Source organism: Dipodomys ordii, unplaced genomic scaffold (genome assembly GCF_000151885.1).
Source record: "Dipodomys ordii isolate 6190 unplaced genomic scaffold, Dord_2.0 Scaffold100, whole genome shotgun sequence".
In the NCBI taxonomy this organism is placed as follows: domain Eukaryota; kingdom Metazoa; phylum Chordata; class Mammalia; order Rodentia; family Heteromyidae; genus Dipodomys; species Dipodomys ordii.
The window spans coordinates 5960164-5986513 of NW_012267316.1; the positions used below are offsets into that span (position 1 = coordinate 5960164).

Genomic DNA, 26350 nt, shown 5'->3' on the forward strand with positions numbered 1-26350 from the left:
TGAAGGCGCGGAGCAGGCACGGGCGGCACGAGTATCCTGCTTGTGGGCGCGGCTAGCAGGACCTGGGGCATCCGAGAGCGAGCGCCCACCGAAGTCCTGCGGGTCCGGCGCTCTGACGCTCGCTCGGCTAGGCCTGTCTGCTGGAGGAAATACTGCGGTGGCATCTGAGGAGCTGTGGTCCGGACTGTGCGCCCGGGCGCAGCGGCTGCCCCGACGTCCTCAGAGGTAGTTTGGGCCCAGTCCGTGCGTGGGGCCGCAGGAAGGGTCCTGAGGGCACCTTCAATTTCGGGGAGCAGAGCCCGCAACTGCCCGGCGCGTGCCGCTCTCGAGCCTTGGAGGCGTCGGTCATTTTGGCGGGGGTCACCCACGGTCCCCGCCTCACCACCCCCTGCGGCCGAAAGAGGTCACCCGCCCTCGTCGGTCGTGCTAGAGTCCTGGCTGATCTTGCCTGTCTTTGCGACTGTTTTCGCCCTCCTGGGTTGGAATTCTCCCTCTGCCTGCCCTCTCTTGCCTCGGAAGCCAGTTGCGGGGCCTAGAAACTCCCGCCGGTATAGTGTGGTTAAAAAGGAGCAATGTCTTAACGTAGGGACTAGCAGGCCAATTTCCTATCGCCCGACTTGGAGTCCCTTCTCTTCTGGTCATATTGGGGGAAAGGGCGACCTAGGTAGACTTGAGAAACATCTGGGCTCTCAGCAGTCCTTTGGCTGGACTTTGGTATGAGAGGAAAGGAGGAAATAGACTTTCTTGGCCCTTACCTCGAGATTGGAATTAAAACTACCTGTGGATTAAGGTGGTTTGTTGATGCACTACATATTAATGTTGTGTCCTAGGACCTCTCCACTTTAATGAGTTCTTTACTAAAATGGGTCCCTTCAAAATACCTTGCACCAGTCTGCCTTTTTACATGTAGTAAGTACAGTTACATTAATTAATGGACTTGACTTTGGGAAAGGCAAGCACCTCCCAATCTGGTCACTTACAAATTGTGAACATCAGTCTTTCAGAGGTTATTACCCACTGTAAACCTGGAACCAAGAGTTTTACTCATAACAAATAAGGACCAGCAATCTCTTCCTTCCTTCCTTCCTTCCTTCCTTCCTTCCTTTCTTCCTTCCTTCCTTCCTTCCTTCCTTCCTTCTTTCTTCCTTCTTTCTTTCTCCTTCCTTCCTTCCTTCCTTCTTTCCTTTCTATTTCTTTCTTTTTTTCTAAATGCAATTAGTTTACTTCATAAGTATTGTTGGCTACAAAGGTATAAGTCTTAAAAACTGAATGTGTATATTTTCAGGTGGTTCTAACCAAGCAATTACATGACCCATATTTACTTGTTCCAATTTCTTGGTATAACTGGTGTTGTAATTAGGGAAAATTAGTCTAATTTTGACTTTGAAAAGAAAATATTTTTGACTGCGGCTCACCTATATAGGCCAACTTTGCCTCCAGCTCCTGTGATCCTTCTGCCTTCGCTTCCTAACCTGGGATTTCAGGGATGCACTGCTCTGTTGATTTAGAATTTTTTCTCATTAAAGTCTTAGTAACTACATATTTATACAAACTCATGATTAATACATGTTATGCATGAGATATATAGAGATTTCAAGTTGTAGCTTTTGTAAAATCTAACTAGAAGTCATAAAATCAGTTAAAGGTATAGGAAAGACTCTAGGAGTTAGTAATGCAAGAAGTAAATGGATCAGATAGAAATGCTTCAAAAGTATTTGGTGTTATTTTCTCCATTGTTGTCTGTTTTTTTCTAGAAATTGAATTAATAATAGCTAATATTATTAGCTCAATACCCTCTATGCTCCAAGCTATGTGCTTTGCATATTTGCATTTAGTTACTATGTAATCTAGTATGGTAGCTACAATTCTGTTTTTTGTTTTTTGTTTGTTTTGGTCCAGTGGTGGGGCCTGCACTGTGGGCCTGGGTGCTGTCCTTCAGCTCAAGGCTAGTGCTTTACCACTTGAGCCATAGCGCCACTTCCGACTTTTTTGTTTTTGCTTATGTGGTGCTGGGGAATCAGGGCCTCAGGCATGCAAGGCAAGCGCTCTACCACTGAGCCACCTTCCCAGCCCCTGTTTGTTTCTTTGTTGTTGTTGTTGTTTTTACAGATGAGGATTAACTATCTTGGCTAAGGCCAAGTTTTGGACCCAGGCTGCAGAGACACAGTTTATGTCAATAATGAAACAGTGTCTGCTGGAAGTCCATACTCAGAACTGGAACTTGTCCAGCACATAGATTTTTTTTTCCAAGAAATGTTTTGGTACTTAATCCTTGGTTTATGTAAAGAGAGTTAATAGCTGGATAAGGATGTTATCTTGCCAGAATATGAGCTCTTTCAGGACACAATTCATATTTTGTTCAGTGATTAACTCAGGTGCCTTGACAAAGTTGTTTTAAATGTCTGATTTTTATTTTTTTATTTTTTGTCAATTGTGGGACTTGGGCACTGTCCCTCAGCTTCTCAAGGCTAGCACTCTACCACTTGAACCATAGTGCCATTTCTGGGTTTTTCTGCTTATGTGGTGCCGAAGAATCGAACCCATGTCCTCATGCATGCAAGTCTAGCACTCTACCACTGAGCCGCCTTCCCAGCCTCTAAATGTCTGATATTAAGTGATACAGAAGGTTTACTTAAAATCATTTTTAAGAAAGTAAGAATGCTTACGGGTGCAATTTCAAAAGTGATTTCTGTTGTAAAGTTGAAGGTTGAAAGTTACACTTGAAGTTTGAAAGTTTTTATAAACATAAATTTGTTTTTGAAATGTGGAAACAGTGTTAGTGTTTCATAACAACGTTTAAATGTTTATGGAATTTTTCCTCCATGTAATCTTGGAAGAAAAACTGTTTCTCTTGTTAACATAGTGTCTATACTGGAAATGCACATCTTTTTGAAGCAGGTAAGATATTCTTATTAAGAGACTTTTCCTATTGTAACATTTGGTTTATAAATCTGTAAGTTTACTATGTATGGTGATAAACTTATGTGTCAACTTAGTAGGCTATAGTACTGTATATCTATACTTCTTTCTAGTTTGTCCCTTGCTAGGGAATCCTTACTGCCCCAAATTTTGTACTGAGTGGTTTTAGAGATCCTTAAGGTCAGGAACTCCCAAGTTTTGCCCAATATTGTTTGCCCATAGGGGCAGTTCTGCAATCTCTATTTGACAAGATTAACCCTGTTTTGCCTGAAGACCTTCCTCTGTGGTAGTTGCTTTGCAACACCTTGCTGGTTTTCCTCATGGCTTGTCTCCCACTCCTTTGCTTTTAGACCTATAACTAGAATAAGAGTATCCCTAAAAAGTAGGCTGCAAAGTAAGATCCCTGAGAAGGTATACTGTATTCCTAAAAGCATTGCATAATAGATCCTATTTTTGCAGAGAGAAAATCAGGGAAATATGTGTGGAAATGGGTATGAGGCGGATGGGATAGGAGCTCAATAGTAGACTGCTTGCCTAACATCCTCAGCACTGGAGAATGAGGTGGAGGGGAAGATATGGGATAATAGTTGAAGGAACTTAATGTTAGATCAGCCTGAATTTATTGATGTGGACCCACTAAGCAGAGCTTCTGGAGTCATTGTTGTAATTAGAGGTGTTAGAAAGGACTAATTATTAATTGACTGAAAATTATACCATAAGGTACAAACTACTACTGTACATGAAGTTCAAAAGCCAGGCTTGCCTTAGTATACTGTACAGGAAGGTATGCAGAGGCTTAGGAAAACTGGAGTGTTGAAGTAACTTTGTCTTGTAAGATCTACTTGTCTATGGTGGGAGAGGCCAAAGAACATACTTTCTTTTTTTTTTTTTTTTGTCCATCATGGGACTTGAACTCTAGGCCTCGGTGCTGTCCCTGAGCTCTTCAGCTCAAGGTGAGCGCTCTACCACTTGAGCCACAGTGCTACTTCCAGTTTTCTGGTGGTTTATTGGAGATAAAAGTCTCACAGACATTCCTGCCCGGCTGGCTTTGAACCATGATCCTCAGATATCAGCCTCCAGAGTAGCTAAGATTACAGGTGTGAGACGCCCAGCAGGAACATACTTTTCATCATGACTATGAGAATCAAATTTGTTAGGGCAGTCCTGGCATCCTTAAAGGGTTTCGAGGTTGCTTCTGTGTAGGTCAGAAATTACACTGGGAGCTGCTATTATCAAATTGGGAATCCTTAAATGCAGTGGAGACAATCAGATCCTTGGTGGCAAGGGTCTTGTGATAACATTTGATCAACAAACGTGCATACCCTAACAGAGTGTACAGAAGAACAAAGACTCCTGTGATGGTGCCTGGTTGACCATGGGTTCCCTAGAAGATAAAAAGACAGATATATATTGAATTCTGAATCAATTGATTTAGCAAACACATTCTAAGTCAGGTAAACAGAAGTCTAATTTCAATTTCAAAAAAAAAATAGTCATGTTTCTTTAGCCCATTCCCAAATGTAATTTTAATATTCAGAATGTTGAAGAACTCCACTGCCTCAAATTTATACTATTTTTCTCCCAGCCTTTCCTAGTGGGACCTATTATTTTTACCATAGACTGTGCAGAGTCTAAGAGATAGAGAGAGAGAGAGAGAGAGAGAGAGAGAGAGAGAGAGAGAGAGAATTAGACTTTGCAGGGATCACTGAATACCAACTCTGAGGCAACAATAATTGCAGGCACTTGAAATGTCACTGTGATCAACCATTCAGAGTAAGGGCTTATAGAGCTTAAGTGGTCAATAGAGTTTTAGCTTGGGTCCACCTTGTGTGAGCTATTGGGTCCTTGTATCCATTCCATGGTTATTACTCTAAATCTTTGATGCATAATGTAGGCATATTCAAGGATTGTTAGAAGCCCCATACTGGCTTCCTGATCTGTGGAGTGAAGTCTGTTGTGATGGGAAAGTCCAAGGAGAAGCCACTAAAATTGCCTCTTTTTAGGAAAATAGTAAGCTAAAAGCATTTCCATAGTTCTAGATAGTAGACATTGATGTACTTTCAGGGTACATATTTTTTGACCTATGCACAAAACAAATTAAGTTTAGGAAATAATAGTGGATTATCATAAGCTTAATGATAACTAATTTGGACTGCTATTCCAAATGTCATTTCATTGCTTGAGCAAATTTATGTATTCCCTAGTAGTTTGAATAACCAAATATTTTTTCTTAATAGCTACTATTAAAGACCATCATGTAAAGCAATTTGCTTTCATCTGGCATAATCAGTAATACACTTTCACTGTCCTACTTCAAGGTTTTACCAACTGTTCGGCTCTATGACCTAATTTAAGCCATAAGAACCTTTTATTGGTTTGATTTTTGCCCCCTTTAAATTTATAAATTGAGTGGCTGGGAAGGTAGAGTGCTTGCCTAGCAAGCATGAGACCCTACGTTCAATTCCTCAGCACCACATAAACAGAAAAAGCCAGAAGTGGCACTGTGGCTCAAGTGGTAGAGTGCTAGCCTTGAGCTGAAATGCTGAGGGACAGAGCCCAGGCCAGAGTTCAAAGCCCCACAACACCCCCCCCCAAAAAATTATACATTGAAATTCTAGCTCTCCGTGTTTCAGAATATAACCTTACATGAAGAAAAGATTGGTGTAGATATAAATTAGTTAAGATGGGCAATAGTGGAGTAAGATAGATCCTCATCCAATGTAACAGATCCTAATGAAAAGGAAAAGTTTGGACACAGACATGCACACAGAGAATGTCACATGAAAGTGAAATTGGGATGTGGCTTCCACAGGCCATGGCATTCTAAAGATCTCCAGCAACCCATCAGAAGAGACATAGGATGGATTCTTCTCCACAGCCCTCAAAAGCACAAAACAGATTAAGTTTTGGAAATAATGGTAGATTACTAAGGCTGTATTAGCAACTTTACCAGCAACGTAACTTGGACTTATACCCTTCAGTAACAGTGACAATAAACTTGAGTTGCCTATGACAAGTTTGTCTGTGGTACTCTGTTATAGCAACCTCATTAAACTAACAGACCTTGGTTACCTTTCCCTTCCAAAAGACATTTTGCTGGTCTATTAATTACAGTAATGTCATTAGGCTGATTAGACCTAGCAGGTGAGAAGTGACAACTATTTCAGGCTTACTAGTAAGTAAAATATTAGCACATCGTAAAGTGAAATAAATTCAACAAAACTTTGGGAGCTTCCACCTCAATTTTCTAGGGATCTACAGGTGTACAACAGAAAGTGAAGCAAAGTCTAGTGGAGCTTTTTGATCTTGAATGTAATGAATTCCTCATTTGATTGTGCTATTCTAGCCTATGCTGGGAACTGCCACAAAAGTTGCTAGTTTTGGATAGGCCCAGAATAAGAGAGAGTTCCACAAAAGGTCTCGACTGCTATGTAAGCTGCTTTGTCACTTGGACCATATGCTCCAGCAGATATCATGATGCTAAGCAAATCAGTAGCAGATTAAAATGATGTTTGGAGCCTTTGATAGACCCCTTTAGGAAGTCACTGAGTAATTTTAGTAATCCTTAGGGTTTTAGAATAGTTCTTTTGTCCTCTATGAATGATTGATTCTCTCTGTCTGGGTCCCTTTTTCTCTCCTTCCCTCTCTCCCTCCCATTAGTCTTCCTTCCTTCTCCCTTTCAACCTACCTCCCATCCTCTCTATTTTCCTCTCTTTTAAACTGTGATTTGAACTCAGGACTTGTGATTGCTAGGCAAGTGCTCTACCACCTCCAGGCCTGAAAGCTCTCCTTTTGAGAGGCAGCTTTTGGCTTGCTACTGGCTTAGTAGAAATTCGAAACTTGGTAAAAACATGGGCCACGTTACCATGTAACCTAACTAGAAAATAATTAGTACATTTCAGTAGTCAAGAGCCCAAGGTAACGGCATGTCTTCAAAACTTGCTGGCCATGTGTTTCTTGAGTAAAAATAATTCATGTACATCATCGTAGAAATTTGATAGTCTAGAAGGCCTTTTGCATACTTTCAGGGCTCCACTTTATTTCCTCTGGGAATTAGCAGTATGTAGGTGAAAGAGTAGCACAGTCTTAAAAATGTGAAGTAGCAACTAAAGAATAGAGGTGAGAGAACAGGTATCACAAAGTAGGAACACTCCTGAAAGAGAAGTGGAAAGTGGCTAGTTCAGCACTTACAGGTACCAGTGATAAAGTGACTTCAATCAGTACAGTTTCACTTTACAAGTAAAGGTTTTGAGTTAGTCTTATAAATCTGCAAGCCCCGTTTGTATTTCTACATTGCCTTTTAAACTTCTCTGGACCAGATAAATTGGATAAAATACATTATTTAATATCCTTGAATTTTAACTAGTAGCTCTTCCTTGAAATGCTGAAATTATCACAGTAGATTGAGCTTCTAAGTAGATTATTGCATGGTGATTGAGTCATTAGTAAAAAAAAAGAGATTAGGTAGTTAATGGCTTGTGATTTTGTGTTTTCCAAAAGGCTGCCTGATATTTTGTTAGGAAAATAACATACACTGTGTGACACACCTTATAAAGCATAGCAGACAAATGTCAATTCTAAATACAAATCTTTAAGAGACATGTTTTAAAGTTGAATCCAAAAATACATTGAGCTCATTGTACAACAGGCTTCTGGTACTTAATGATCAAATCACATTTTCTGAAATATACTTTGCACAATAAACACCAGTGTATCTAGTTAACTCATAAGCAAGGTTAAACGATGGACAGGTATTCTTATTATAAGAGACATGCTCCTATCTAGCTTTATAGTAATGCTAGCTGGGCTTGCAGAATAAGTTTAGAAAAATTCTCTTTTTCTGTTCTGTGTGTGTGTGTGTGTGTTTAATGGTTTGAGAACAATTTGGATTCATTCTTAGTTAAAAGTTAGGTAGGATTCAGCAGTGAATCCATCTGTTGTAAGCTTCTCTTTGTTGGGAGACTTTTTATTGATGATTCACACACTCATTTGGGGTCTGTTGAAGATTTTCGTATTTGCATGGTTTCATTTTGGTAGGTTCTCTGTGGCCAGAAGTTTACCCATTTATTTTTTTAAAAATTTGTTAGCATATAATTGTGTACTAATCCGTACTGTTGATTCTCTGTCATTATCTCTGATTTTATTTATCTGGATCTTTTCCCTTTGTTTCTTGATTAGTCTGACTGCAAGTTTGTCAACTTATTTTTTAACATTTCATTGACCTTTTCTATTAGTTTTTTAGTGTCTAATTCATTTCTGCTCTGATCTTTGTTATTTCTTTTCTTATACTGATTTGTATTGATTTGGTCTTTTCTAGATTAAGATGAATTATTAGGTTATTTATTTCTTTTTTCTTTTTTTTGTCAGTTGTGGGGCCTGAACTCTGGGCCTGGGCGCTGTCCCTCAGCTCTTCAGCTCAAGGCAAATGCCCTACCACTTGAGCCACAGCCCCACTTCTGGCTTTTTCTGTATATGTGGTACTGAGGACTCAAACCCAGGGCCTCATGTATGCAAGGCAAGCACTCTACCACTGAGCCACTTTTCAGCCCCTATTTCAATTATTTTTTAAAATACAAACTCATTTGTATAAATGACCCTCTTAGTACTTCTTTTTCTTGGTCTCATAGGTTTTGGTATGTTATCTATTTTCATTTGTATCAATAAATTTTACAAAAATGAATTCTATATTTTCTCATTTTATTCCTGCATCATTTATTAAGGAGTGTGTTGTTCAGTCTCCATGTCTTTGTATTTCTTTTGTGACTACTCCATGATATGATTTTAACTTTTTTGGATTTGTTTTGTCTTCTGTTCCTGAAAATGTTTCATGTGCTAATGAAAAAGAATATGTGTTTTGAAGCTGCTGGGTGGGAATTTTTGTGTTTATTAGGTGTGCTTGTTGAACTTTAATGTTTCATGTGTGTGTGTGTATGTGTGTGCACATTTAGTTTTATTGTAACAAAACAACTTGTACTCTTTTAACCTTTACAACTGAGCAAAATTACAGTATAAAATGTCAATTTTGAATACGATCCTATATATAGAATCTACTGATTTCCCTGTAGAGTAAGTAGTAAAACTCAAGACATTATTAGAAGAGAATTTTATTTTGAAAGTATCATCTTAAACTGCAAGGATGTCTGCCAAACATAATTAAACATGCCAAAGGAAAAGCCCTATTGTTAAAATGCCCACTTAACCCACCCAAACATCTCAAACCCATCTTTGCTGACCTATCATCACATCTTTTAAGGTTTTTTCTTTTTTGTTCTTTTTATATTCACATAGAGGCAGAGTGTAATTTCTGAGCTCAATGTACAGAGAAAGGATAAAAAGCTAGAATTTATGCACTATACTACACAGGGTCTGGCCCCTCCAGCTTCCAGCAGAATGAAAGTAACTGGCGGGTTGTCTTTTTCCCCACAGAGCACACTGATGTTTCTTTGGAGTGTTAGCTGAGCACCAGTGATAACTGAAGATCATTGTTTGAAACTAGTAACCTTGGCAGGAAAGCCTATAAGTCTCTTACTTCCAATTAACGGCCAAAACTCTGGAAGTAGAGTTGTAGCTAATGGTAGAGCACTAGCTTTGAGCAAAAGAACCTCAGAGACATAGCCCAGGCTCTGAATTCAAGCCTCAGTACAAGCACCAAAATAATAAAGCAAACTAATGGACTAATGTTTTAGTCCCCTTACTGTTATTGTATAGGATCCTATCTTTCCTTTTTAGAGCTAATAAAGGGATAGTTCGTTGTATAAAATGGTTGCTATGGAATTAAGTGCACATATATTTACTGTTTTTAGTCACCGTAGTTTGTGTCTCTTGTTTCTGAAATAAGTGTAATTATTCTGCTTTACTTTGACTTCTATTTGCATTTAATACTGTTTTTCCATCTTCCAACTTTCAGACTCTGTGTGTCTTATTGGTGAAGTGAGTGAGTCTTGTGTTTTTTTTTAAACTACCCAATCAATATTTTAATTGTAGTAATGAGTACATTTACATCTAAAATTATAATTAAAGAAAGACATTCTAATTGTATTTTGTTTTGTTTATTCTTTTACTCCTTTGTTCATCTTTGTGGCTTAATGATTTGGTGAGTTTTTTTTTTATATCTCTTTTGTGTATCCGTTTTTCTAGTAGGTTTTACACTTTCATGTATTTTTTGTGAACTGGTAGTTTACTTTTTTTTGTTTTGGTTGTTGGACTATGTTAAGTATTTTTGTAAGGCCAAGCTTGTGGTAATCAACTCTCAGTTTCTGCTTGTTTTGGAGAGTCTTTATTTCTCCTTTATTTGTGAAGAGTTACTCTGATACTCTGCTTCATTTGGTTCAGTAGTGCACTCAATTCAACTGATTTTTTTTTTTTTTGGTCAGTCATGGGACTTGAACTCAAGGCCTGGCTAGTACTTCACTCAAGGCTAGCAGTCTAACACTTTGAGCCACAGCACCATTTCTGGTTTTCTGGTGATTTAGTGAAGCTAACAGTCTCACAGACTTTCCTGTCCAGGCTGGCTTTGAACTAGATCCCAGCCTCCTGAGTAGCTAGGATTACAGACAGGAGCCACCAGCATCTAGCTTGCAACTGAATTTTTTAATTAGGCTTAAGAACTTTTCCTTTTCAGGGGTTCAACTTGGTTTTTTGGATTTTCACATCTTTTTTTAATTTGCCTTTTATGTCTTGCATTATCTTCCTTATTTTGCTATTTGTGTCCTTACTGGGTTCATTGAGCTGTGTATTTTTATTCTCATTGATTTCTTTTATGTGTTTATGTTTGTTTTCTTTCAGCTTACTAATTATTCTTATCATTCTTTTGAACTCAAGATTTGCAGTTGTTCACCTTCACTATTATTTAGATGCTTTGATGTATGTATGTTGACTTTTTGAGGTATCTTAGTACCTTTTTTCTATTTCATGTGTTTGAATGTTGATATTTGTTCATCTGAAATCAGTTTATTTGTTGGCAATTTTAGTTACATAAGCTTTAGTTGAAGTTCTTCTGTATGTTCTAGAAATACTGGGTAGTAATCAAATTGATCTACCATTTCTCAGCACTGACCTAGATATTAAGTCAGCAATAACAATTCACCAATTAGAAAATCATGTATATCATCAATTGTGTGTATATGAAAGGAAATATCATTCTTATGCAGTACCTAGGAAGATTAGGGGGAACAAAAGAGTATTTGAATAGTAGTTTAAAGTTAGTAAAAATAGTTTGGGAGGGAAAAAGGAAAGTGGAAGATGAGGAAGAGGGTAAAGTGTATGGGCTGGAAGTAAACAAAATAATGATGTACAGGGATTTGGAGAAGGATCGAAGAATCCAATAGCATAAAGGAATTCAAAACAATAAACATAGGGAGTAGAATAAACCAGCTATAGAAAAATATTGTAAGAAAGATTTTTTTAGAATAAGTTTTTATTATTGAGGAAAAGAATAAACTCCAAGAAATGTAAATAAAAGTTTTTCTCCCCTCTTTGTTGCTGTTTTTGTTTTCTGTACCTTTTGCTTGTAAGTTTGTCTTTTTGGGAAGGGTAAGTGGGGGAGCAAAGAAATGGTAAGACAGAGTAAACAAATAAAGTAGTGACACTTTACTAGACACTATGTTGAAAATGAACTATATAACTGTGGGTAATAGGATAGGAGAAAATGAGGAAAGGGGTGACACTGTTCAAAAAGAAATGTATTTATTACCTGACTTACGTAACTGTAACCCTCTGTACATCACCTCTACAATAACATTAAAAAATGTATGCGCCCTTGCAAAAAAAAAAACGTACACTTGTTGGGTCTGTCAGTGCATTGAGTGCTTTTCCAAAACTCTGCTCCTCAACTATCTATCTGAACTTTTTCTGTTGTGTTTACTCATGTAACTACTGTGGGTTATGTGTATTGCCTAGGTATGGACTTCTGTAGTTAAAGCTCTATTTCAGTTATATCTGATAGAGTGAGTGTCAAAAATCTCTCATGAACTTGGCACCAGTGACTCTCACTTGGGAGTCTGAGGTTTTAAAACCAGCCCAGGCAGAAAAGCACACTAGGCTCTGTCTTCAATAAACCAGCAAAAAATGCTGGACTGTAAGTGTGGCTCAAATGATAAACACCAAGTGTGATCAAGAAAGTTGAGAGCATGAGGCCATGAGATCATATCAGTAATAACCATAACATACATGAGTACACATGTGTAGACATAGACACACAAAATAGTACACCCCATCAGCTGTTGTATTTCCTTGTATCTACTAGGATGCGTGTTTTTCACAGGAGCCTAGTTTTAAGAAGTGTGTCCAGCTCATTTTCCTGCACTGTATCAGAATCATAGATGCTGGTGGCTTTTCCCACCCCCAGTGTGGTTCCAGGTGTCTGGGCATGTGGTCAGTTCAGTCTTAGGAAATTCCTTTAGGTGCTACTGTATTTGCTTGTACCCACAGGGGTAGGTGTGTTCTTAATGATTAACTGTCAGAGAGAAAAGTAACCGTCTCCGAGACACACGGCCAATGGGTGTTTGTTTTTCTAACCCTGGATTTATCTCAAGTGTCTTGGTCCTTGGTCAGCTAGTTCTGATAAAAGTATGGTAGGAAACTGTTTTCTTTTACCCACTGGGATGCCCAACATTCTTAGAAATCTGAAGATAAGAGGAAGGGTGAGCCTGGTTACCTGTCTCCCATGCTGTACATGACATGCTAGCCTGTCCCAATGCAGTAGGGGCTTTCCTTTTAAGGTTCTGCTCCTGAGCTGTCTGCAGTTTTCCTATTGTGTTTACTCACTTAACCACTATAGGTCCTAGATCCTAGCACCTGGGTTTGGTCTTCTATAGTTAGTTAAGTCTCTATTTCAGTTATAGTTGATGAGATGAGTAGAGCAGGTCCTCCTCTGCCTTTGGTCAGCTGGTTATGCCAGAAATCCCTTATGGGCATCTGTGTTTATGTATACTGTATTCATAGGGACCTGGCAGTTGTGGGAAATGTGCCAGTCTCCCTCTCTTGGAATGGCTGGAGACACAGCTGAGAGCAGCTTCGTTATCTGTTTTGTTTATCCATACAAAGTCTGTTGTTGTTTTGTTTTCCTCTAGCCACTGTCTGACTGTATTTGTGCCTGGGTGTTTTGTGTATGATATCAGAGCTTAAACTTGATCCTTTACTCTTTCTTAGCTTTCTTGCTCACAGCTGCTGCTCTACCATTGAGGCACGCCTCCTTTGCATATTGCTGATTAATTAGAAATGGAGTCTTGGGAACTTCTCTGCCAGTGCTGGTTTTGAACTGTAATCCTCTAGATCTTAGTCTCTAGGTATGAGCCACTGACACCTGTCTGCTTAGACTTACTGATGCCCTCTTCTACTTTACTAATTTGTCTCTCTCTTTTTTAGCCACATACCTGAGTTTTATTGCTGGTTCTTAGAGACAGAATGCAGTGGTACAAGTCAGCCTTTAACCATCTTGTAGGCCCCAGGTGGTACAAGTCAGCCTTTAACCATCTTGTAGGCCCCAAAAGTCTTTCCTCTAAAGATATGGTTTTGGTGTTGGTTAAATAGTCTATGTTGATCTTGGTTCCCATTGGGCACTGTCACTTGGGCACTCCCTGTAGCTTCTTCAGCTATGGCATAACATGTGAGGGGGTCGGAGAGCACTTCTGATTCAGGATGTCTTGTAGGGATAGTGGTACTCAAGTGGTACTCAAGTGGTTCAGACGGTTGTTGTTCATATAGCAGTGAGAATATAAATCAACAAATGCCACTCCAGCACTGGTAGTGCTGACACTTAAAAGTGGATCATAGTGACTGTTTATTATTAGCAAGGACTAGGATAGAGAATGGAACTTGCACCCCTGTGCATCAGGCTGACTATAAGCCAAGTAACCCATCCTTGGTGATGTTAGTTGCTGCAGAGCCCAAGGCATCCAGGGGATATGCCATGTGCAATTTGAATCCTCAGGGTCCATGAAAGGCCAGAAGCATGGTTGTGCTCCCAGTGTGTCACCATACTGCAATAGTTCTGGCTCTTTTCATTGTGGGGAAAGCATAAGTTTCTTCTCTGAAGCAAAGACACAGCTTCTAGGCAATTCTCCTAACCAGGCCCCAAGCCTATGATTTCTATACAACTTCCCATTTCTTGATTGCTGTGTCCTTAGTGATGAAGCCCACTACAGATTTCCATTTCCTCTTTCCCCTTCCATGTGGAGTCTGGCCAAATAACCTGGTTGTGGCTTTACTCATTCTCTGTGCCCTCAGCCTGGGTCTCTGTGTCACAGCATTCCTGTCTTCCTGCCGAGTTCTAGTGTCACTTACTTCAAAATGTAGCTTGTAAGAATTTTTTTTGTCTTAAGCACATTAAATCTGTTTGTTTCATAATCTCAGCCGGTAGCATTTATTTAATTTTCATTTTTCTAACCTCAGTTTTAGCACCCTGGCTCGTATTTCTTGGATCTGTGTCCTTTTTTTTTTTTTTTTTGTCATTATCACCTTACCATTTCTTTGAGTTGCCTCTCTACAATACTAATTCAAAGAGATTGCATACAGTATTTGGGAACTGAAGGAATAGGAAGATTTAGTGTTTCATCTTGGGCCATTTGGCCCAAGAAGGCATATAGGGAGGGGTTCATGGGGCTTTTTTTGTTGTTGTTGTTTGGATTTTTTTTGCTGTACATGTTTTTTGTATATGCTAGGCAAAGTATTACCACTTGCCTATATTCCCCGTCTCGCATCTTTTGTGTCAGGTATATTGATGGCAAAAACTAGTTAAAGAATTGGGGCCTGGTTTGACTAAGTTAGTAAATAGGAAGGTGAAGAAGGGAAACTAAGATGATAAACTAAGGCGCTAGATGCTTAATATGCTTTTTTTCTTTGATTAATGTAAATACCATGTTAAGAAAGTATCATAACCTTATTTTAGGGATGAAGAAAAAAGTTCAGAAAGGGTCTGTTAAGTACCTGTTAAATCTGAGGGTAAATCCTGCTTTTTTGTCAGGTGAAAGGAAGCAAGTGGCAGTGGTGCTGCTGAGTAGATTCTGGCCTTAGGTTATCATCACAGACTGTTGTAGGAATTTTGATCCTATGAAAAGAGATTTAAATAGTAAATATTCTGTGTAAAGGAATATATTAGTCATTTTGGAAGACATCATTGATGTATTTTTTTATTTTAATTTTTTATGACAGTCCTGGGCTTGACCTCCCGGCCTAGGTGCTGTCCCTGAGCTTTTTTGCTCAAGGCTACAGCTCTATTTTCAGCTTTTTTTGGTAGTTAATCAGAGATAAGAGTCTTTTACAGGCTTTCCTGCCTAGGTTGGTGATCTATTTTTTTAAGAAATGGTCCACTTTTAACATGGTTCTGAAAATTACTGAATTTACTGAAATTTCATAGAAATTCACTAGGGGGCATGATCTGACCTTTAATTTTTTTATTTTTTTATTTTTTTTTATTTTTGAGGAATAAGGGTTTTTAACAGTGACTTGATACTTGACAGGGCTTATTTATTTGATCCACTGCTGGTATTAGCTTCAAAAGCAGAAACAAAATAGGCTTAAGGAAATGGATTGTGTTGATAGAAGTTAAATTGAAGCTATCACAGTCATTGAGGAGCAAGGCGGCTAGGGGTCCAGAAATTGCTATTAACAAATGGCACACCTTTGCTTTCTCTCATCAGCAAACAGAAATTTATGTTAAAATGGAAGTCACAATGTGATGAAAGAACTTGAATAGATATTGGGATATTCTTAAACTCATGAAAGAAGAAATTTTTGGTTGCCTATTTCATGATGTTGAGAGAGTTTGTATACCTAGGAGAAAGAAGAATTCTTGGACCTTTTGTTCTACTTCAGCCTAATGAATTCTGTTTACTTTTTTGTCCTGTGCCACAGTCTAAGGTTTTACTAATGTCAGTATATTTGACAAAATATACTCTTAATGTTTAAGAGAAGTTTTAAGTTTAATATACACTCAGACATATAACAGGTATCTATCTTTAATATATAGTATAGATATACTAATGCCTAAGTACCACCTACTCATAATTCTTTCCAGCCTTCCAACCCATGGCAGCCATCTCTTTACATGATCCTTCCCCCCACCTGCTCACCACCACCCCCCCCCCCCAAGCAGAGGCTTGACTTCAGGGCCCAGATGCTGTTCCTCAGCTTTTTTGTTGGGCTAGCGCTCTAGCAATTAAGCCACAGGTCTACTTCTGGCTTTTTGATAGTTAGTTGGAGATAAGAGTCTCACTGTCTTTCCTGTCAAGGCTGGCTTTGAATGAGTAGCTAGGATTATAGGCGTGAGCCACTAGAACCAGATGACAACTCTTTTTAATACACAATTTAAGAAATAAAGTGGTGTTGGGGCTCAAGTGGTAGATCATTAGCCTTAGCTGAAGAGCTGAGGGATAGCTCCCAGGCCCAGAGTTCAAGCCCCACAACCAACAGCAACAACAAAGTTGAATTTTGGGCTGAGAATGTGGCTTAGCAGTAGAGTGCTTACCTAGCATGCATGAAGCCCTGGGTTCAATTCCTCAATACTGCATAAACGGAAAAGGCCAGAATGGCACTGTGGCTCAAGAGGTAGAGCTCAAGGACAGTGCCCAGGCCCTGAGTTCAATGGCCAGGACTGGAAAGAAAGGGAAGGAGGGAGGGAGGTGCATGCTGGTAGCTCATACCTATAATCCTAATCTTCAAGAGGAAGATTATCAGAGAACTATAATTTGAAACCAAAAAAATAACATCCTATTTCAATTAGGTAATAATTCCAACCAAGCTGAGTAGAAAAGATTGGAAGCATGGCTCAAGCAGTAGAGCACCTGCCTAGCAAACATGAAGCCCCTAGTTCAAATCCCAGTATAAAGAAATATATAAAAATAAGAAGGAAACCAAGCTCAAGTAAAATGAACCCCAAGATATGGACACAAGAGGTCTTTCTTTGTTGTTGTTGTTTTAAATGTAGTATGTGATTTTTGTTTGTTTGTTTCCTTTGTATGTTCTTCCTCCTATGATATATCCCCTGTTGTCACTGTGCTTGATTTTGGTACCCTGTGTCTTGTATATACATTTGTCTGATTTGGGGAGGGGAAGGGAAATAACAAAACGCTAAAACAAGGACACAGGATGACCCATTGCAACAATACACAAGACAGTATATTGGAAATGAACTTTACAACTTCGATATGGGGGGGTGAGGAATGAGAGAGGTGGGGGAGGGAAGGGATAGTGGGAGAACAAGGAAGGGGGTAACAGTGCTGGACAAGAAATGTACTTATTGCCTTGCTTATGTAACTGTAACCCCTCTGTACAGCATCCTTACAATAAAATAAGATTTAAAAATAAAAATAAGAATCTGCCAAGCACTGGTGACTGACACCTATAATCCTAACTGCTCAGAAGGCTGAGATCTAAGGATATGGTTTAAAGCCAGCCAGGGCAGGAAAGTCTTTGAGACTCTTATCCACAATTAACCACCAAAAAACTTAAAGTGGAGCTGTTGCTCAAAGTGGTAGAGTGCTAACCTTGAGCGGAAAAACATCGGGACAGTGCCTAGCCCATAAGTTCAAGTCCCATAACTTACAAAAATATGATAATAATAATAGAATTATTTTCAACATGTTAGGTAAGATAGTTGTGCAGATTGGGGTGGAAGTAGGGGACAGGGAATAACAATGTATAATAATACTAATAATGCTCCTTTGTTCCATTTACCACTGAAAAACGAGAGTCAAAGAAGCTAAATAACTTGCTCAAAATAATGTCTTATTTCAGTCTGTCTTTAAAGTTCATAGGTTTTGAGTTTTCCTTTTATTAACATGTATTAGTGATACTTCATGTTCTTTTGAAGTTATATTTTATTGCCTTTGTGAAAAAGTTTTTATATTGGAAAAGTCTCTATCTTACTATTCTTGGGGTATTTTTTGTTTGTTTGCTTTGATTTTTGGGACAGGGTCCTCTATATAATCCAGACTGGTTTCCAACTTGCAATTTTTCTGCCTCTGGCTCCCAAATATCTTGTCTTTCTTAATTCTACACCGATGCTCAGACATCATTGAACATGGTTTCCTTCTCCTGTCTTGATTTATGGAAAAAGTCAAGATAAAATACCAGGCTAACTCTTGTTGCTCTTCAGTTACATATGTGATTTATAGCTTGATATAACGTAGTCTTCAGGCTATAGACAATAGATGGTACTGATGTATGCTCATCCTTCACAGCCATGATAAATAAACTGACTTGGGTTATGGTCACTAGTTTATAGAGCACTTTGATATCAGAAGTTTGATGTGATTCTGTACCAATCCTGTGAAATAATCCTCATTTTACTATTGGACTTGGGCTTGAAGTCTGAAAGGAAATTGCATAGAACACCTCCAAAGCATCTTGACCAAGATTTCTGATGCACTGCTTCTTTGTACAATAACGGGCCAATTTATATCCCTTTTTTTAGTTATAGTGGAATTTTAAGTTTGTGTACTTTAAAATTGTGTACTTTAATATTAATTCCTCTAAATTGGGTAGCAGTATCTTGGTTTTTTTTCTTTTTTTTTTTTTTACTTCTTAATGGTTAATGATACTATTTTACTGTGGGTTTGGGGGGGGGGGAGTGTTTGTTTCTTTGGTCCTGGGGCTTTTTTTGGTCCTCAGGGCCTGGGAGCTGCTCCTAAGTTTCTTCTGCTCAAGGCTAGTGCTCTATTACTTGAACCACAGTTCCGCCTCTGGCCTTTTGTGAGTAGTTTATTGGTGATGAGAATTTCACAAACTTTCCTGCCTGGGCTGGCTTTGAACAGTGAACCTCAGATCTCAGCCTCCTGAGTAGTTAGGATTACAGGTGTGAGCCACCAGCACCTAGCTTATTTATTTTTATTGTTATAAAGGTGTTGTACAGCTGGGAAGGTGGCTCAGTGGTAGAGCGCTTGCCTTGAGCTGAAAAGCTGAGGGACAGCACCTAGGCCCAGAGTTCAGGCCCCACGACCGGACCCCCCCCCCAAAAAAAAGGTAATGTACAGAGTGGTTACAGTTACATGTCAGTACATTTCTTTTTGGACAATATCACCCCTTCCCTCAATGATAATTTTTAAGTGGATTGGTGTAAAATAGAAATCTCTATATAATCTACCAATTTTTTTTAAACCCAGTCTCTGTAGAAGCTGAAATCCATCACCATCTTTCAAAATGCAATGGAACATACCACGGACTATGTCTCGGCTGACCCACAGAACATATTGGGAACCACAGAAAGCTGGTCTCTTTGGACACTACCAGAATATAAAGGGACCATTGCTTTTGTATAGTGCTGAATCCAAAGTGTTTTGGGTACATTGCTCTCAAAAGCAACGGCTGCACCTACCTACTGCCCAGTGCCTTGCAAAGGAACAGAAGCCATTGGATGCTCAGCCTCCCCGGCCACGGATCCTTCACCACAAAGGATGGCGGCAGGATGCTTCATCAAAGAGGGTTTTATCATCTAGTGCCACATCCCAAGGAGCTCCTTCTGAAAAAAAGGAAGAGACTGATCCTTTACAAGACAAATCTATTAGCCTTTATCAGCGATTTAAGAAAACATTTAGACAATATGGGAAAGTTTTGATTCCTGTTCATCTAGTAACTTCTGGTATTTGGTTTGGAACATTTTACTATGCAGCCATAAAGTAAGTTTTTGCTTGGTTGACTCCTTTCTGTGTTAATCTTTTAAGTTATACTAATAATAGGTTTAGTTGTTTTCTATTGCTTTAGTATATTGGTAAAGAATAACCATTTTCCGTAGTTTTTTTTTTTACATTTTAATAAAACAGCTAACATTTGCTTACTGTGTTTATACATTTTGCTCAGCTTTTAAACTGTCATCTCATTTAACCCTCACAGAGACTAAATGAAGTAAGTAATCCAGTTTTTCCCATTATTCATGAGGAAATAGCTTAAGCAGGGAGAATTGAAATCACCTCAGCTGGTAGGAGGTGCGTCTGCATGCACCTGGGTAGATGAGCCTGGTTTCAGAGCAGAGGCCTTCTGAGGCCCTCTTCACTGCTGGCAGCATCTGCACATTCAGGGCAGCCTGGAAAGAAGTACCAGGCTTCAGAAACTTGCCAGTACCATGTGTCTGGTACTTATGTTAGGATGTTTTTAAATGTAAATGCTGCCTATTTTATCAGATATTTGATTTGGGTGGGAATTTACAAGCTACATTTTGCCAAAGTCTAGGTGCTATCTTTCATAAATGCAAAAGTGAACTAGTTGAAGACAGAGGCTTTGTGGTTCTCACTCCAGTAAATGTCATGGTAAGGTCTTTCGTTGTGATCAGAAGTGGTGATAAACCTGGGTCTAGAGGCCTAGCCTCCTAGTATTGTAGAATGTAATATTTCTCAATGCATCTTTCTTGTTAAATTTAGCTTGGCTTTTTTAAGGTAAGTTATATTGGTCACCTTAGAGAGCAGAAGTACTTACTAGCAGTTTTGCCTAGCAGGGCTTTGCTACTTGGCCTGGGGAGTGGTTTGGGCATTGTATAGCCAATGTGGATGATTTTACTGCCTCCATCTAGTGAGAGCAGAATTACATACTTTCCAGAGTCCATTGACTTCTTAGTGTTGACTATATTCAATAGTTTGAAAGCCATCCATAAAATACAGTACATGGAGCTCACTCCTTGACGAAATGAAATGTATCCCCAAAGATGTTTCTCTCCTTCCCTCCCTCCCCCTTCTCTTTTTCTCTTCCTCTCGATCTCCCTCTCTCTCTCTTTCCCCCTCCTTTCTCCCTTTGTACCCCTTCCTTTCTTTCTCTTTCTCTTTTTCTTTCTTTCCTTCCTTCCTTCTGTCCTTTTCTTCTTTCTTTCCTTCCGTTCCTTCTTTCTCTTTCTTACTTTCTTTTGTTCTTTTTCTTTCTGTCTGTCTCTGACAGTACTTGGGCTTAAACCTCAGGGTCTGGGTGCTTGTTCCTGAGATTTTTTTTGCTCAAGGGTAGTGGTCTACTATTTGAGTCACAGCTCCAATTCTAGCTTTTTAGAAGTTAATTGGGGAGAAGAGTCTTTCCTCCTGGGCTGTCTTTGAACCTCCATCTTCATATCTCACCCTCTTGAGAAGCTAGATTTAAAGAAGTGAGCCACTCGCACCAGTTCTAAGAGACTGAGCTTTCTTTACCTTGTGCTGTTGATGCTGTTCTGTTCTTCTGCTTTTAGGTTGTCAGCCTTGACTTTGTGGGCAGTCCAGTGACAGCCTCATACAGCTGGTTTATGTGATGCAGAATGTGCTGCTTCCAGAACTGTCTTCCTTAATGGTTTAACCACAAGAAATACTTAGAAAAGAGAGCTCATTGGTGAAAGAGAACCAGTATCTTGCAAAAGAACAGAAGCCATTGGATGCTTAGCTTCTTCAGCCAGGCAGAAAGAGTTGATTGAATTGGACACCAGTTTTCTTTCTAGCTCACATGATACTAGTTATAACATTTTGTATTTTTGTCTTAACTGAGAAAAATTTTCTTTTACTTATTAGTTGCCTATTTACCATTAAAAGAAAGAGGGAGACATTGTTTGTAGCTGGAAGGATGAACATTTGACATCAAACTGCACTACTCTAGCAACGAGCACTGTGGTCATCAAAAAACTGGCCTAGACCCCTCAAAATAACCTTGTGAAGAAAGACATACTGCTTTACTTCTAACAAGAGGTACAGGAAGCACTTCCAGGGAGGAGACTAGTGAGAAATAAACAAAGCAGTAAGAAAGGTATCAGGGCAGTTTAGGAACATTTAATACAAAGTTTGTATTACATACACTATACTATTATATATGTTAAATACCCTGAATGTGATAATTAGTTTATGTAAATGAATGTTCTGGTTTTGATTTAGGAGTACAGGATTGTAGTATTGCAAAACCCACACAATGAAAAAGTGGGAGAGCCAAGGGCATGTGTAGCAAAGTGTTGATAATACAGAATCTAAAAATACCAAAGTCCCAGGTTTCCCACTCAGCTTGGAAACTCACTGCCTTCCCTCCCTTCCTTCAAGAATCTGTTGCAGTTTCTAGTATTTGTTCTTTAATTGTCTTTTAAGTCTGATTATAGAATTGAAATGTCCTTTTAAAAATTTTGTCAAACTAACAAAATCACTTATCCTTTGCCTAATAGCCAGTATTAATGATAAAATATACCTTGTTTTAGTGCTTGTGTGTGTGTGTGTCTTTGTTTAATTTGTAACAAAGCCTTACAAACAGGTGCAAACAGTAAATCCCTCTTTTGCAACACAGAACTCATTGTTGAGTATGAGATTTTGGTAAATGTAAGAATGAATATGATTCCTACAAAAGTTGACAATGTGGGTGTTCGTTAACTCACATAGGTTGTTGGCTCTGAGAATAAAGTTGATGTAAAAGCTAAAATAAAAAATACATTGTTTATGCAATGGCATAGCTTAATAATATGCAGTTTAAAGGTAAAAGTTGTAGTTCCTGAAATGTGAATTGGATCATCTTAAAGTAGTTTGGATGAACAAATGAAGAGCAGGTAAGTAATTCTGATCCTTCTCTCTTAGATTACCCAAATCTCTTAGTTTGCCTGGTGAATGCTTCTGCTTTCTAAATACATGAAGTAGGATGCCCACATGCAGATGGTGAGGTGGAGTGTGACAGTGACACCAATTGTGTATTGTCCTTCTAGGAAAGTGCTAATTAAATTCAAGTACTTGATGACTCAGAATCAACGCATTTTTGTGTATTTTCTTTTTTGCTTATTTTCTGAGACAGGGCCTTACTTTGTAGCACAAGCTAGCCTCATTTTTTTCCTGACCCTACTGAGCGAATAACAATTTACAAATGAAAATTTTTTATCTGAGTGTTTTCAGATATGCTATTGAAAATACCCTTAAAAATGTGTTTATATGTGACTTTGTGTTTCTTTCACAGAGGTGTGAATGTCATCCCTTTCCTGGAACTCATTGGGTTACCTGACAGTGTAGTAAACATTCTGAAAAACTCCCAGAGTGGAAATGCCCTGACAGCATATGCCATGTTTAAGGTGGGTGCCACTGCTAGATACCTTCCCTCATACCTAACCAATTACTTATAACCCCCAGACATCCTTGTTAGCCCTTGGTAGTTTTTTATATGTAAACCATTATAGTTCATCTTTTATATATGTCCAATGACTAAAATAAGGTTATAAAATTTTGAAGTTCAAATGAGGATTTTTTTAAGAAGTGCCTTTGAAATAGATCATAATCAGTCAGAAACACTGTTAGACTTGTATATTAGATTTGTGTATTTCTAAGGTTGTAGTCCTATTTTTGACATTTTATTTGATTGATCCTTCACTTATATTTTTCTCTTAATCAGATCTCCATAATGCCTTGTTAATGAAATTTAGTGATTTTGTTAGTTTATAATAGTTCCTATCTTTTCTTAGCAAGTATGATACTAAGGTTTAATTAATCACTTTGATACTAGGCTCCCAGGAATTCAGGATTCTATCTTCTTTTTCTTGATACTTTCAGTCAACCTGCTGTGGTGTGGTCTAGGTGAGACAGGGTCCAGTGTACCTTTGGGAAGCTGTGCTGAAGTTAATGGATGAGCAGCATTTCTACCCGCTCACAGCCCTCTTTGGGTTAGGAATTAGGCAGTTCCTCAAGTAGAACAGCAAACAGATACTTTGTTTCCTCAAGGTACCCCCAAAATGAGGTGTGTTAAGAGGAAGATAGAGTATTAGCTGGGTACACATAGAAACTCCTTCACTTTGAGGGTACACAGCATGCCTACAGCAGTCTACAAACAGCAACTCTCTCCTTTCACAATTGCTTCTGACCACTTCATCTCTGGCCAGGCTACCACAGACCTACCTGTCGAGTGCATTGTTTTTTACACTGTGGCCTTACAGATGCTGCTGACTGAGATTCTAGACCCCAGACAGGTTGTGACAAGAAGGAAGGACATAGTTTGGAAGATTCAAAGGAAAATAGTTCAGTAGTAGAGCAAACTTGAGTCATGCAAAGAAATATTTAGCTCTTGTTACATTTGAAAACTTTAGCTCTACTAGCGCTTAGCCCCAGATAGTTTTCCAGACATAGAAACAAGTGCATCTGTATTAATATTAATGGTACTTTATCCTCTTTCTGATGTCCAAATAGCAGGCTCATTAGCTAGCAGGTAGCTAAGGAACTCAGTGGTGTCAGCCATGAAAATTCTGAGATTTGGGGTCACATTGTTTGAGAACAGAACCTCATGACACATGACTTTGAAGAGGAAGTAAAAGTAGTGTTACCGTAGTAGCCTTGTCAAACAGTAAAGTAATATGTACTGATGTGAAACAAGAATTTAAATTTCAACTCAGTTTTCCTTGTTCATCTGCCTGCTTGCTTATTAAGATTGCAACACCTGCCCGTTACACCGTGACCCTGGGAGGAACGTCCTTTACTGTGAAGTATTTGCGCAGCCGTGGCTATATGTCGACTCCACCACCTGTCAAGGAGTATTTGCAGGACAGGATGGAAGAGACTAAGGAGCTCATCACGGAGAAAATGGAAGAGACAAAGGATAGACTCACTGAGAAATTACAAGAAACCAAAGAAAAAGTTTCTTTTAAAAAAAAGGCATAACAGTGTGCCCTATTTAGCAAGCTATAGAAATTTCCTGCACTTTAACCCTCTAGAGTCTTTGGACAAAGACATATTCTCATTATTTTTTTTTGGATAGTTGACTCATATATCAGTTCTCTAGGGGTTAAAGAAATTTAAGATAACCTTTTTAAAGTTAAATCACTAGAAAAATTGTGGTTTTTGTTTTTGTTTTTTAAGAAGAAAGCCCAGTGTAAGAATTTGACATTAGTGGTAACAATAAGCAGTGGCTAATACCTTCAGTGTCAGGGTTTTTCCCCCAGGTCTTCAAAATCAAATTTGTTTTCTGTATTCTGGCTGTAGCATATGCAGACTAAGTCAGCTCTTGGAATAATTGTGTCCTGAAGACAAGACAGGATGCTAATACCAGATCTCAATCTCTAAGCTATTAATGAAGATTGTAACTATATTCAGTTCTGGGTGGAATCAGACTTGGACCATCCAGGTGCTTAGTTCTTTCATTGACAAAGTATCTAACAGTAACCTATCAGTTCAAATAGAGACCTTAATGAAGAAAGTTGGATAAAAATTCAACCATATATATGTAAATAATATGTACTGGTTATATATAAATGAAATTGAACACTCAAAAATAATTTTTATCTAAAGCTTGTCAGAATCACAATTTCCACAGAAAATATGCAGCCATTGGTACCTTTTAAGCTTGTGGTGGTGAGTACAAGAACACCACATACTCTTGTAATAACTCATTTGTGTTCTCTTTAGCTAATCTCTTAGGTGAAATGTGAAGGTTTTTATAAAGTTGATTATGGTTGAAATGAGAAATCAAGTATTTTTAACAGTGACTCAAGCCAGTAGAGGTTTTGAAGTGTATGGATGGTACCACTCTGTCATGGCGCCAGTGCTGTCCCTGAGGAGTATGGGCCTCCTTGGCATGCCAGGCCACTTCCCAGAGTCTTTGACTCACGGATAATTTTGATGTCAGTATGGAGTACATCTTAAAATTATGGCTGCTGCTTTTTATATTATAATGAAAGGAAATCTTGCTGAATGTTCTACTTGATAATTATCTGCTTGGAATGAATCAGTTGTGAGATTGGCAAGTGACTATGATCATGGAGTACATCGTGGGTGTTTCTTTAGCAGCCCTTCCTCTCTTTCTAACCTTTGGGTTGACATGGGAGGAGGTGGTTACCTCTCTTTAGTGGGTATTGTGTTGATTTGGCTGCTACAAGAGAATGGCAGAGGCCTTGCTACACAGATGCTCTGCCTGCTTCCTGTTCCTTGGCAGGCCTTTCTATCAACGGCTTAGTTTGGCCATATTCAGAGAATAGTTCCAAGGGAAAACAGTGTTTTTACATTGAATAATCACTGTAGTCAGACACTTTTTAAGTGAATATGACTGGAATCTTTATCTCTGGGGTGGTGGAGAGTTGTGATGGAAGAATCTGTGTGTCTGGTCTTCGTTGGGGCATGATTTATCTCAAAGTAGAGTCCCATGCACTGCTTCACATTGAAGGCACATTTCAAATCTAAACACAGGTAACACATTTTAGCATGCTTATTCAGATACTAAGCCCTGAAGTATTAACAAATAACTTTTTTTTAACTAGTTGAGATAGTCTGTGTTTAAATCTGAATTCTTTCTTAAATCAGGATTCTTTTTCCTAAACCAATTACTTTCCTTTACCATTGCATAGGACATATTGTCTATCAGATGAATTGGGAGCTCTTTGAAGTTACTAATACTTCTGAGTCTAAGATTTGCTTTTTCTTCTCTTTTGTTCAGTCCATGTGAATTTTGTCACCAGTTTTATAATTGGGTTGTGTTTACCCAGTTACAGAAAATAAAATGCTGCTTTTGTGTACCTCAAAAACAGTAAAAAAAAAAAAAATCATATGAAGATTTG

At 38.7% G+C, this 26350-nt stretch overlaps 1 protein-coding gene across 1 annotated transcript; it reads left to right on the forward strand.

Moving 5' to 3' along the window:
* Fam210a (family with sequence similarity 210, member A) lies at nucleotides 1–26350 on the forward strand. The gene is made up of 4 exons (XM_013027185.1): nucleotides 1–225; nucleotides 19020–19532; nucleotides 22777–22888; nucleotides 24231–26350. Exons 2-4 carry the CDS (start codon nucleotides 19057–19059, stop codon nucleotides 24459–24461), a joined length of 819 nt encoding a protein of 272 aa, XP_012882639.1. The 5' UTR covers nucleotides 1–225; nucleotides 19020–19056; the 3' UTR covers nucleotides 24462–26350.